This window comes from Papaver somniferum, chromosome 6, assembly GCF_003573695.1.
Source record: "Papaver somniferum cultivar HN1 chromosome 6, ASM357369v1, whole genome shotgun sequence".
Classification (NCBI taxonomy): Eukaryota; Viridiplantae; Streptophyta; class Magnoliopsida; order Ranunculales; family Papaveraceae; genus Papaver; species Papaver somniferum.
Genome location: NC_039363.1, coordinates 48,089,916 through 48,101,440, shown reverse-complemented (window position 1 = coordinate 48,101,440; position 11,525 = coordinate 48,089,916). Strand labels below are relative to the sequence as shown.

Genomic DNA, 11,525 nt, shown 5'->3' with positions numbered 1-11,525 from the left:
TAGAAGGAAAAAAAAACTCTGCAATAATACCATCGGACACAAACATTATGTACCTACAAGATTACAGGCAGAGTACAAATAGAAAAAAACCTTTGCGAAAATACTATCCGAACACAAAACCTACAAGATTACAGAACTAATCACTCAAATACAACAATACAAAACTAATCACTCAAATACAACCATAAAATAGGTTCTAGCAAACCACAAAAGTTGTGACAGATCAAGTCACAACTCACAAAAAAATCGCGTGATTTCCAAAACCACCAATAAAGAACACCAACAGATAGTATTGTCATCCACCGCCAACATGACCAAGCAAACACCAGATTAAAACTTACAAAACCTAACAAGTAATGTGAAGGACTGCACATTCCATAAACGCCAAGAGAAATAAGAAAAACATACCACACAACAGAGAGGGCAGTCAATAGCAAACCCAGAAGAGTAAGAACTTAACAACTATGGGTTGGTCTAACCTCTTTTGAGATACTTCATATGTATTTCTAAGGATTCTAGAGCACAGCAAAAACTGTCCCTGTACAAAAGCAGATTTATCTTGATACTCAAACACACAAAATTGAGAAGCACCATCACTTCTATTTCACAGTCATCTGCTAAAAAGCATTCTGGAGTGGCCATATAACTAAGGAACATGTTTCTCGAATTGAAAAGATCAGCAAATTATTATACTCGAAACGTAAAACTAAAAATAAGGCACAAATTAAGCCAATTTAAACAATTGGGACCAAGCAATCCACATAAGGCACCAGATACTACGCATAAAACAAACTCACTTCAAACAAAGTTATAACCCAGATAAGTTGAAGTTGAAGAGAGCCATCACAAAGAAAGAGAACTTTAAGCAATAAACTGTAAAACCTATCTAAATGCAAACATTAAGTTGCAGCCATTAAATCCATTACAAGCACATAACATCCTTAAGCGCAGAGTAAGCACAACAATGGCGTCATTAAGCATAGCAAACCATTTCATCAAAACCAGAGATTACATTGTCTGCATTCACCACAACCACTAAAAGCATGTGCTCCCAAATAGCTGGTCATACACCTGAATAAAACACACATCAATAATCATATTTAACATTAAAAAAAAAGGTCATGCCTAGAATATATGACAGAAAACTTTAACCATTAGTGCTGCACCCTTCACAAGGCATCAAATGGTGAAACTTGACACCACAAGGTGATATCTCAACCATGAGAATGTGAAAAGGGATAACAAATGATGCATAACTCTATAAGTTAAACGTTAAAGTTTCAGACAATACACAAGCTTTAAGAAATATAAAAACAAAACATAATTAGAGAACCGTAAGAAATTAACCGACTCCCTTGCAAACCAACTAGCCACAACACCAATATTAGTTGAACATAATCACTGGCAGCTCCATGAAGATTTGTGCCATTCCTAAATCCAGCTTAGGTATATTACATTACCACTTAGACCCAATAAATCCAAATTCACAAAACCCAGGAAAAGGAATCTAGAAGTCAGTACTAACTACAAACAGCCCCAACACAGCACAGAAAATCTCGAAGGAGAGAGAAAATATCACCGAGAAAAACATTGAAAAGACAACAAACCTTGGCAAGATACCAAAGGTTGCCCAAAAAGAACAGAAGGAAAAAACATAGGAGTAGAGAGAACATATAACAAGTAAGCAAATAGTTAATGCATACCATGCACTCACGCAATCAAACCAAGGAAAAAATTGAAGAAGTTTAAACTGAATTACATCTATAACGCTAACTAAGTTACCCTACTAAGACAACGCTAACTAAGTTACCCTACTAAGACATCAGCAGAATCGGTTAAAACCCACAAACAAGCATCAGAAAGATAGATATAGAAAATTACCTCAGTAATATGGATGGTACAGAGGTGGCACCCTAGGCACTGGTGAGGATGCTGAAGGTTGGTGATGCTGACCCGGGAATGCAGATGTCAAGCCATAATGCCCACTTTCAGGATAACCCCCAGATGGCATTCCAACTGAACCAGGTGGTAACCTATACATGGACCCAGCACCACCACTCAATCCACCATATCCACTTGCATTCGGTCCTCCATAACCTCCAGAAACTGGTCCACTCCCAAAACCACCGCCTAGTCCAGCACCATATCCACTACCACCTAATGGTGGCACTTGATTACCCATAGAGGACAACCCCTGTCCACCCATATGATGGTGAGGATGATGATGACCAAGTCCACCAGGCACTTGGTGTCCACCACCAAATCCAGCTCCATATGAAGACATCCCACTTGGCATTGAAGGCTGCTGTTGTAAACCATCACCGGGGACTTCCCCTGGTACACCAGATTGCCCTTGAACTCCTACAGCATTAGGTGCCCCAGGTTTCCCTTTTTTACCCTCAATTGCTAACTTACATACCAATTGATGTCCATCAATTGTTTTAATTGGATCAACTAATGAAGCTCTTGCTGCTTCACTACTTTTATAAACAAATAAAGCAAATCCTCTTGATTTCCCAGTTTGTTTATCAAAACCTAATGGTCCTTCTTCAATTTCACCATAGGATGAAAAATGTGCTAATAATCTATCAGAAGGCATATCGAAAGGTACATTACCCACATATATTTTCCTCGCCGAAACATCAATTGGTTGAATATTAGATGTAGGTCCAGTAGTTCCAGATGCAGCTAACTGTGTAACAGTCATCCGACCGTCAATTTTCTTACTAGGTTCTTTCAATGCTAGCATCGCACCGTCGATATGTTTGAATGTAACGAAGCCATAACCTTTAGATTTACCTGTAACTTTATCAAGAATAACAACAGCTTCATCAAGATCACCGTAAGATGAGAACAGGGTTCGTAATCCTTCTGTTGTTGTTTCCCAACCAAGACCGCGGATGAATAATTTTCTTTGGGTTGGATCGCGATCAGCTATTAACCTAACGGCATCGAGAACATCGGCGTGTCTCATAACTGCATCTTGAAGGATATCAAGCAGCTGGTCTTGTGTGAATGGTTCAATGATTTTGCGTGTATCTTCTGTGCTTAGTTTTGATGCTGAAATTCCATCTGATGCTACTGCGCCGTTTTCGTCAGCTTTTCTTTTCTTCATTGATGGATCCATTGATTGATGATGCAGAGAAGAAAGTCAAAACTCAACTCGAAGGAAGAAGAGAAACTCGTTGATGAATGAATATAAGGATTTTTTTTCTGAAGGAACAAAAACCCTAATTTCAGAGACCAAGAACCGCCTCTATTTTTTTATCAGTAAACACGGCCGTGTGAAAAGAGATAGGAATGAGAAAGGGCAAATCTAGCGTGGTATTTATTTGTGTTATCTCTTAGTCTTAGAGGGCCGAGATATCCATCATTAAATCATGGGCCTAAAAGGAAACCGACTCCAATCGGCAATTGGCGTAAAAAAATCATTTATTCACAGAAAGTCAGAAACCTAAGTCTAGAGAGAGTCCTGGTTTAAAAAGAATGTTATTATCGGGGCCGTAGGATGGGATTTTGGGGCTTAAATTACTAAGTGAAACCTAAATGTTATAGGGGAGATCAGATTTGTGTAAAAGTCCAAAATTATCCTCAATCATTTTAATTTATTATCCTTCTAGCCTCTCATTAATTACCTAATCTAAAAGAGAAAAAAACGCCGCCCCCTTATTCTTATTCTTCCCCTTCTTCTTCTCATATTCCTATTCTTTCTGTTTTCCTTCTTCTTCTTTTCTTCTTCAATTCTTCGTTTTTCAACGATTAATCGTCGATTCAAAAAAAATTCATCGTCGATTAAATTCATTATATAAAACCATAAAACCTAAGGAAAAGCTAGGTCAATCTTCGTCGAATCCACCTCCTCCTGAAGCAGAGAAACCAACTTCATCAAATGAAGATGAAACTGAAGATCAAGAACAAGTGAATGAAGAAGATGCACAAACCATCGAGACTCCTGATATGATAGCCATAAGGTATGAATTGAAGAACCCACTCTTTATTTAAGCGTTTTATTGATTATTAAGTTGGTTTCGAAAATTTTAGGTCTGAAAAAACAGTTACTGAAAATGCTTACGGCTGGGAGTTCTTGTATTCACAGCCGTAAATAGGTCTCACGGTTGGGATCCATTGTTTTCCCGGACGTGTATATGTTTTACGGTTGGGATGTTTAAGAACTCCCAGCCGTTTGTAATCTTTACGGTTGGGATTTATAAGAACTCCCAGCCGTAACAGAGTCGATGCGTACGAGATTAAGAAAACCTATCCGCAAAAAGTTCTATACGGCTAGGTTATTCCTAGCCGTATATTATCCTGTGTTCGAATTTTTTTCAGCGGTAATGTTTACGTCTCGGTCTTTCTAACCGTATTATTATTTCATAACCGTAATATTTAACTTTCTAGCCGATTTTATATTACGGCTTGGTTTTTCCTAGCCGTATGTGTTACTGTGTTGAATGTTAAACCAGGTGTATTTTCACGTATAGGTTTTCCTATCCGTAATAGGACATAACCAAGCCACTAATTATGTTTCCTAAACGCTATTTGTTTTACGTCTAGGTCGATTACTTAATTTCCCATCCGTAATTATATTTGCATCTAGGACTATTCATTTTTCCTAACCATTTTCTGTGTCACAGCTTGGTTATGTCAAAAGTTCCCGGCCGTTTTTGCTAATTTACTTTTAGTTTTTGGCCTTGTTTGTCTTTGAATAGAGCAAAAGCAAAGAAGAATAAAAGATCACAAGAAGTAATACCTCGTAGTGACCCGACTCCCCAACCCCGTCACACAAAACCATTGGGTGCAAACACAAGGAATGCAAGTGGAGTTGTGACTGGTGGAGAAAGTGAAGTTGGAGGTAATGTAGTTGGAGCTGGAACTAATTTAGGTAGTCAAGTTGTAGTTTCTAGAGGTGGAGGAAATGAAGTTGGAGTTGGTGGAGGAAGTAAGGTTGGAGTTGGTGTTACTAGAGGAACTGAAGTTAGAGTTGGTGGAGGAAGTGAAGTTAGAGTTGTTGTTACTGGAGGAACTGAAGTTAGAATTGGTGGAGGAAGTGAAGTTGGAGTTGCTGTTACTGGAGGAAGTGAAGTTGGAGTTGTTGTTATTGGTAAAGGTAAATCCGTAGTTGAGGAGGACAAGAAGGAGGGAAAGAAGAAGTATCCACCAAAAGAAACGACAAGACAAGTAATTAATGCTATGGTGCCTTTACCTTTCAAGAGGAATGGGAGACCTTAGGGTGCGCCAGGAGATCGTTCTATCTTGATTGATTACCCGTCTTCATGGGCTGCTAGCGTCTGTGGCACAAAAGTAATAAATCAAATTACATATATGTTATTTTTATTTTATTATGGATTATTAATTATAACAACCATTTTTTTTTGTAGTTCCCGGATAAAGCGGTCCCTAAACTAAAGCACCAACAAGGAAAGTTTTGTCGTTAGACAATGAGCATCCAGATGTGGTAGCTTTGGTAAAAGCTTCGGGGTTATGGTCTAGAATCGAGGCTTTGCAGAAGACATGTGATGTTGTGGCAGTTTGTGGGTTTCGAGAAAGATTCTGTCCCGAAACTACGACTTTTCATCTCCCGTTCGGCGAAATGACTATCTCTCCGGATGATGCAAAGCAAATCAGTGGTCTTGCTTTGGAAGGAAAGGCTGTGTTTTAGGGTTTCAACAATTCTATGCCTTTTGATCATCTTTGTGTCTTGGCGAAGGACTGTCTTGGGTGGGGCAAAGATGAAGCGGAAGAAGAGTTGGAGATAGGGTATGGAGCCCAACCTAGAGATAAAAGGGAATTTAGTCAACCGGGTGAACTGGCTGAAACGATTAATATGGAAAGGAAGATTAATTTGGTTCGTCTGAGGGACAAGTTTGGGGATTTTGTCCGTAAGAATGCTAATGGAGAGGTCGTGATGGACGCATAAAGATCTAGACATACGGATATAGCTTGCTTGTTACACGCTCTTGGGACCGTCTTTTTCCCCGATTTCTCAGGAAATAAGGTAAATGCTTGTTATTTGCAGTGGTTGAAGACTCTCAGTCTTGTGGGGCACCTCCCTCCTTGCTAGTGTGATGGACAGTCTTTGCAAAGCTTCCAGGTGGAAAGAAACACAAATTACGGGATGTGTTGCTCTTATCCAGGTATCTTTTTGTTTTAATATAACAAATGTTTATTTATTTTACTTTTATATATTGGTTTGTGTGTAATATCTTCTTTATAAATTTTTTTTCCCGTAGTCATAGGCTTACGACCATTTTAAAAGCTTGAGGCATACTCAGGATACAAAATGGGCTCTAGAAAAACCTACAGGAGGAAGATACCCTTTTGGAGGGACCCAACACAAGGCTAGAGAGACGGAAATGGTCGAAATGAGGAAAAAGTTTGATGCTTTGACAATCGATGATGTGGATTTTGATCCATATTTGAAACTTGATAGTTCTAATTATGTTTGTATATGTTTTTTTTTTAATTATCTATGAATAATTAGAGTATGAGTGTTTTATATGAAAAAATAGTTCGACCAAGTTAATGGGTGGTCAAGGACATCACCCATATGATTAATTCGGGTGAGGACTTAACGGTACCTGAGCAAAGATTACTCCGGAATCGAGTTAAAGGCATAATAATCCCTGAGAAAGGAGGTTTATATGCTTATGAAGAGGACCGACCAAGGAGAGCTAAAAGGGATAGGTCTCCTTCTTCTAGCAACGACTCGGAAACTCCCCCCGTGAACAAGTTCAATCTAAGCAAGGAAAAGGCGGTCGAGGTGGTAGATGTGAAAAAGGTGGTCGTGGTCGAGGTGAAAAAGGTGGCCGTGCTGGAATAAGTGCAAAAGATGGTCGTACTGGAACAAGTTCTCGGGGTGGACGTGGTGGAGGTAAAAAGACTCCAATTCAAGGTGGCAGCGGTCGAGGTAAAAAATCTAGAGGTGTAGAACAAGTTGTGGAACATGAGCAAGATGACGATTTGGATGCTTTTATGCACTCGTCTTCGAATGAGGCATCAAGTGAATGACTATATATTCGCTTTTTATTATTTTACTTCATGGATATTTTATTATCTAAGACTTTGTTTATTTATTATTTTTGTTGTTTGGTTATGGATTTGGATGGATGAATTGAATGTTAGTCTATCTATTTGTCTAATCTAAAAAAACTGAGGAAAAAGTCAATATTTACTAATTTTTTGTGCACTTTCGGCTAGGTCGATGCTTCGCATAACCTAGCCGAAAATGCATATAGTTCTTGTCAAATAAACTTGCACAATATTTCGATTAGAAAATCCCGGCCGTAAACAAGAACACGGTTAGGAAAAGCAACCGTAACTTTTGTTTCGGTTAGGAAATACCTAGCCGTGTATTGCTCTTTAGACTCGAAAATAAAATGAGTCTTGGTTACGGCTACATATCTGGTCCATGTATCGTATTTGCGGTTAGAACTCCAAACCATAATTCTGACATAAATTTGCAACTCTGGTTTACGGCTTGGTCGACCTTTCAAGTTCTTGACCGTAGATGCAGAACGGTTAGGAAGAATTACCTAGCCGTATATCACTCTGATAACCCAAAAATAAAATGGCTCCTATTTACGGATATACATCCATGCTGTAATTCTGACAGAAATTAACAACTATTATTTACGGCCAGAAATACCTAGCTGTAAATATGACACACCATAGACCCTGCATGATTATACAGAATTACGGCTGGGTCTACCTTTCGTTTTCCTAGCCGTAAACACCTATAATTTCCTTTTGTACCACATCAAATCGACTAGTTTTTGAATTTTGAAAAATATATCCGTTTGAAGACCGATCTATAGAAGGCTCTAGCTGTTCAACCGCTTATATAAACTTGAAATAATTCCACCTCCATATAACTACCTATTCCAAATCAAAATCACACCTTCTACATTAATAATCTCCACTAAAACTCCTACAAACTCAATGCAATGTACTCAAAGGATAAACCTGAACTTTACTTTGGAAGAAGACTTGTCTCTTTGCAAAAATTTTGTACTATTCCTATCCAAAGAAGGAGAAGAACGAAGGAATGGTGGTTTACCAAGTCAATCGTATTGGAGTAAGATTTTTGAAATTTTTGTAGTGAAACAGGTAACACTAACAACCGAGATGGGATTGAATTGTATCTTCGATTTTCAGACATACGCAAAAAAGTGGAAGAATATATGGCTTTACTTCGTATGTGCAAGCAACTTCGACTTAGAGGTGAGACTGATGGAGAAGTCGTAGCTAAATCTAAGAAGGAATGGAGAAAATGGAAAGGTTATAATTTCAACTTCGAAGCTCAATTTGCCATCATCAAATACTTCTTGATACATCGAAAGGAATGTTATTAAAACCAACTTTGTAATGGGGATCTATTAAGTATGTAATGGGTTTTATTGAGGTCCAATTAATGAAAGTATTACTAATTTTCAATCGTATTATGTATTTATCTTGAAAATCCAAATTTCTCAACTTACATATTCATTTACGGACGGGAAAAATATGTTATCCCAGCCGTAATACAAACTCAAGAGATTATGGGAAGAATAACGGCCATAAGTTCTTCACTTCCCATCTGTTTTTTGTGTTCACGGCTGGGAATTCTTCATATCCTAACCGTAAGTATTGTTTTACGGCTGGTTCGACACAATTTCCCAGCCGTAACAAGTAAAATCTTCAGATTTTGCTCTGATTTTTAGCGGATTTGAATCGATAAATTGATGTTGGGAGTTGATTATAAGGTTATCCCGAGTTTTATGACGAAGGGTTTCATCATTTTTCTTCAAATGTTTTGAAAAAAATTTCACCAAATTCACCATTTTTCCTTCTTCAAAATCAAAATCAAGATCAAGGAAAATCAAGTTTTGATTTCCAAAAGATTAATCATTTGATTAGTCTAATTCATTAACTAGTACTGATTAGTTAGCTTAATAATTATAATTAGTACTAATCATATTTTGGGTATAATAGGTATTAAATAAAATATCAGGATAAGGGGCTCTATGCATTGTTATTTCATGACCAAACCCCATAAACCCCCAAATTCCCCTCCTTTTTAAAGTCTCGATAATAGGATTCTTTAAAAAACACCTAACCAAACCAAGGTTTTCTTTTTCTTTTGGTCGAGCACCGTGTGTTTTTCATATACGAACAAGGATATAGAAATTCGACAGGGTTTCTTTTTTTTACCATCCCAACATAGTTCGACGGGGTCTTATTTTTATCAAATATTTTCTTTTTGGGAGATTTGTTGGTTGGTCTTGAGACCCAACAAGTAATTAGTCTAGAATCATGTGTGAAAAAACTATTTAACATGAATTCTAAAACTATCTAAACTATGGAAAAGACCAGGTTATTCTTGGACTCAACAAGTGCAAGATAATAAATATAAAAAATGTGTTTTTCTTGCCATCCAAAACATAACAAACCTCTCGTGTCGTTTTCTCTTTTCTTCTTATTTCTCTTCTCTTGAAATTGTAGGTGGGCGTGGGAATATCATCGAAACCTGTGATCAAGAATCACCAACAAATAAAAATATACAAGTTGAAGAAGAAAAAGAAGTTTAGTAGAATAAATATGTTGCTGACTGGTCCTGCAACAGTTTCTTGTCGTTTCTAAACACCATGTCGTAGTTTTTCGCAACAGCTCTAAGTTTGTTGTTAATTTTGGTCAGCAACGGCAGTCGCAACAGAAAAATCTATGGCAAAACAAAAATTTAGAAACAGAGATCATCTGTTGCTACTCTGTTGCTAATTTTAGAGTTATTCCGGGATACTTTTATTGGAACAAGATATAGTTGTTCTGGTTCAGATTTAGCAACACATATTTGTCGTTGCTAAACTTTAGAAACACAGAAAAAAGGTCAAGTGACCTAGTCAAAACCGATTTCCCCCCAATTTATCCTGCAATAGCCCAGTTCCCTGAAAACCCTAATCATCCTATTTTCAGTAATTCAATCTGATAGTTCTCATACTCTACAATTCCCTGCAATTACCCTGATTCTTCCTATTCTGATAATTCAATCAAATAACCCACGCATTCAACATGAAAGCATAACTGAATTATGTAACACAACATAAAAGACATTTTCCTTGATCAAAAAACAACATAAAATACATGATACAACAAGAATTGTCATTTGAGTATATATCTATTAACTTAACAGTACATCAAGGGAGTCTTAAAAAATGTTTCAAAGGAAAATGAACTACATTGTCGGATATCTCTAAGGCAAAAAAAATAACTGAAACACAAATACATGAAGTACCTGCCTATACTGTTTAATTAAGCTGAAATACATGAACTCTTTCATTGCACAGATGAAAGAGGGCAAATATGAATTAGAAAATATCTATTGGAAAATTTTGTTCAGCAATAACAGGAAAGAGGAAAATAAACTCACTTTGACAAAACAACAAATACATTACCAGACCAAGTAATGGTGATGTAAGAAAAACCCGTCTCAAAGTTGGAAACTGGAAGTTCCTAGCCAAATCCAACCCCTTACAGATGTCGTAAAAATCAACAAGGTGTTCATCCTGTGCAAACAACAAGAAAATTTGGATCACAATAACTTTCAGGACCTAATTATGCAACATTCAGAAACGGAACATATTAGCTTACCTTGTAAAGTGGTTATTTCCAATAGCATACCTCTGCTCCAATTAAATTTTAAGTTCTTCCATCCCAGGGACCCTTAGTACTGCAAGAGTAAAGTTTGAGGATAAGGCTACGAGGCCGTCAACTTAAGTTTTACAATGGAGAAAGTATGAATCAGAAGAACATTAATGCATTTAAAATTATGAATGAGATGAAGTTTATAATCTACCTGATCACTGAAGCCCGCATGCAAGACATGACTTCACCCCATCGGCTTTCACCAGTTGCCACTGATGTTACATGAAATCCTTCTCCCCATTTTTTTCTATCCACTTAAAGGAAAAAGCATCACTAACTTTGTAAGATTGTTGTGTGTATTGAGTTCCTGTTAAAGTTCGATCATAAAAAATTCAGTAGCTGAAGTTGAAGACCGAACGCAAGGAAAAAAACTCTATAGATATGTGAACTATGTTGTCTTAAGATATAACCATGGAATATAATGTATGCAAAATGATACTTGTCACCAAATGTTCTCCAATATAAATCAGGATCAGGGTATTTGGTCTCAAGAGCATGTGAAAATTGTACACTGTAAAAATTACAAACAGAAAAGAAAGAAATATGTCAGTTACACTTGACACAAAGAAAGGAATTAAATCCAACAAGTATCGAGTAGAATGTTTGCCTGATAATATATGGCAATTTTATGCTAAATCTTGAAGGATGTGATGGACATTATCCTTACTGAAATATAACATAACATGAAAAGTTAGGTTGCTCGATATTATATGGCAATTGTATATGGTTTAAGTTTCTGTACCAAAAAAATCATCTAAAACACTCTCAAACATACACTAAGTATGCACTGAAACTGAACCTCAGCCAAGATACCATCAAAACTGATTTTCTGCTAGATGGCCTACGAG

The 11,525-nt window shown here is 37.1% G+C and overlaps 2 protein-coding genes across 3 annotated transcripts; one reads left to right on the top strand and one right to left on the bottom strand.

Moving 5' to 3' along the window:
* Positions 1-701: 701 nt before the first annotated feature.
* LOC113287489 (UBP1-associated protein 2C-like) lies at positions 702-3,303 on the bottom strand. 2 transcript variants are annotated; one of them, XM_026536263.1, is made up of 2 exons: positions 1,882-3,303; positions 702-1,071 (listed from the first exon to the last, which is right to left on the bottom strand). In XM_026536263.1, exon 1 carries the CDS (start codon positions 3,125-3,127, stop codon positions 1,883-1,885), a length of 1,245 nt encoding a protein of 414 aa, XP_026392048.1. In that variant the 5' UTR covers positions 3,128-3,303; the 3' UTR covers positions 702-1,071; position 1,882. The 2 variants fall into 2 exon arrangements, with proteins under 2 accessions (XP_026392048.1, XP_026392049.1); XM_026536264.1 differs by lacking the exon at positions 702-1,071 and adding an exon at positions 1,156-1,258.
* A 2,762-nt stretch (positions 3,304-6,065) lies between these two features.
* LOC113290789 (H/ACA ribonucleoprotein complex subunit 1-like) lies at positions 6,066-7,008 on the top strand. Its single transcript, XM_026540376.1, has 2 exons — positions 6,066-6,134; positions 6,700-7,008. The coding sequence occupies exons 1-2, from the start codon at positions 6,066-6,068 to the stop codon at positions 7,006-7,008; spliced, it is 378 nt and encodes a 125-aa protein (XP_026396161.1).
* Positions 7,009-11,525: the final 4,517 nt, after the last annotated feature.

Bases quoted from the DNA above. Each gene is read 5' to 3' on its own strand.
- LOC113287489 (XM_026536263.1), bottom strand. From the start codon at position 3,127: ATGGATCCATCAATGAAGAAAAGAAAAGCTGACGAAAACGGCGCAGTA.
- LOC113290789 (XM_026540376.1), top strand. From the start codon at position 6,066: ATGGACAGTCTTTGCAAAGCTTCCAGGTGGAAAGAAACACAAATTACG. The intron at 6,135-6,699 runs GTATCTTTTTGT...TCCTTCTTCTAG, and splicing joins GATGTGTTGCTCTTATCCAG to CAACGACTCGGAAACTCCCC.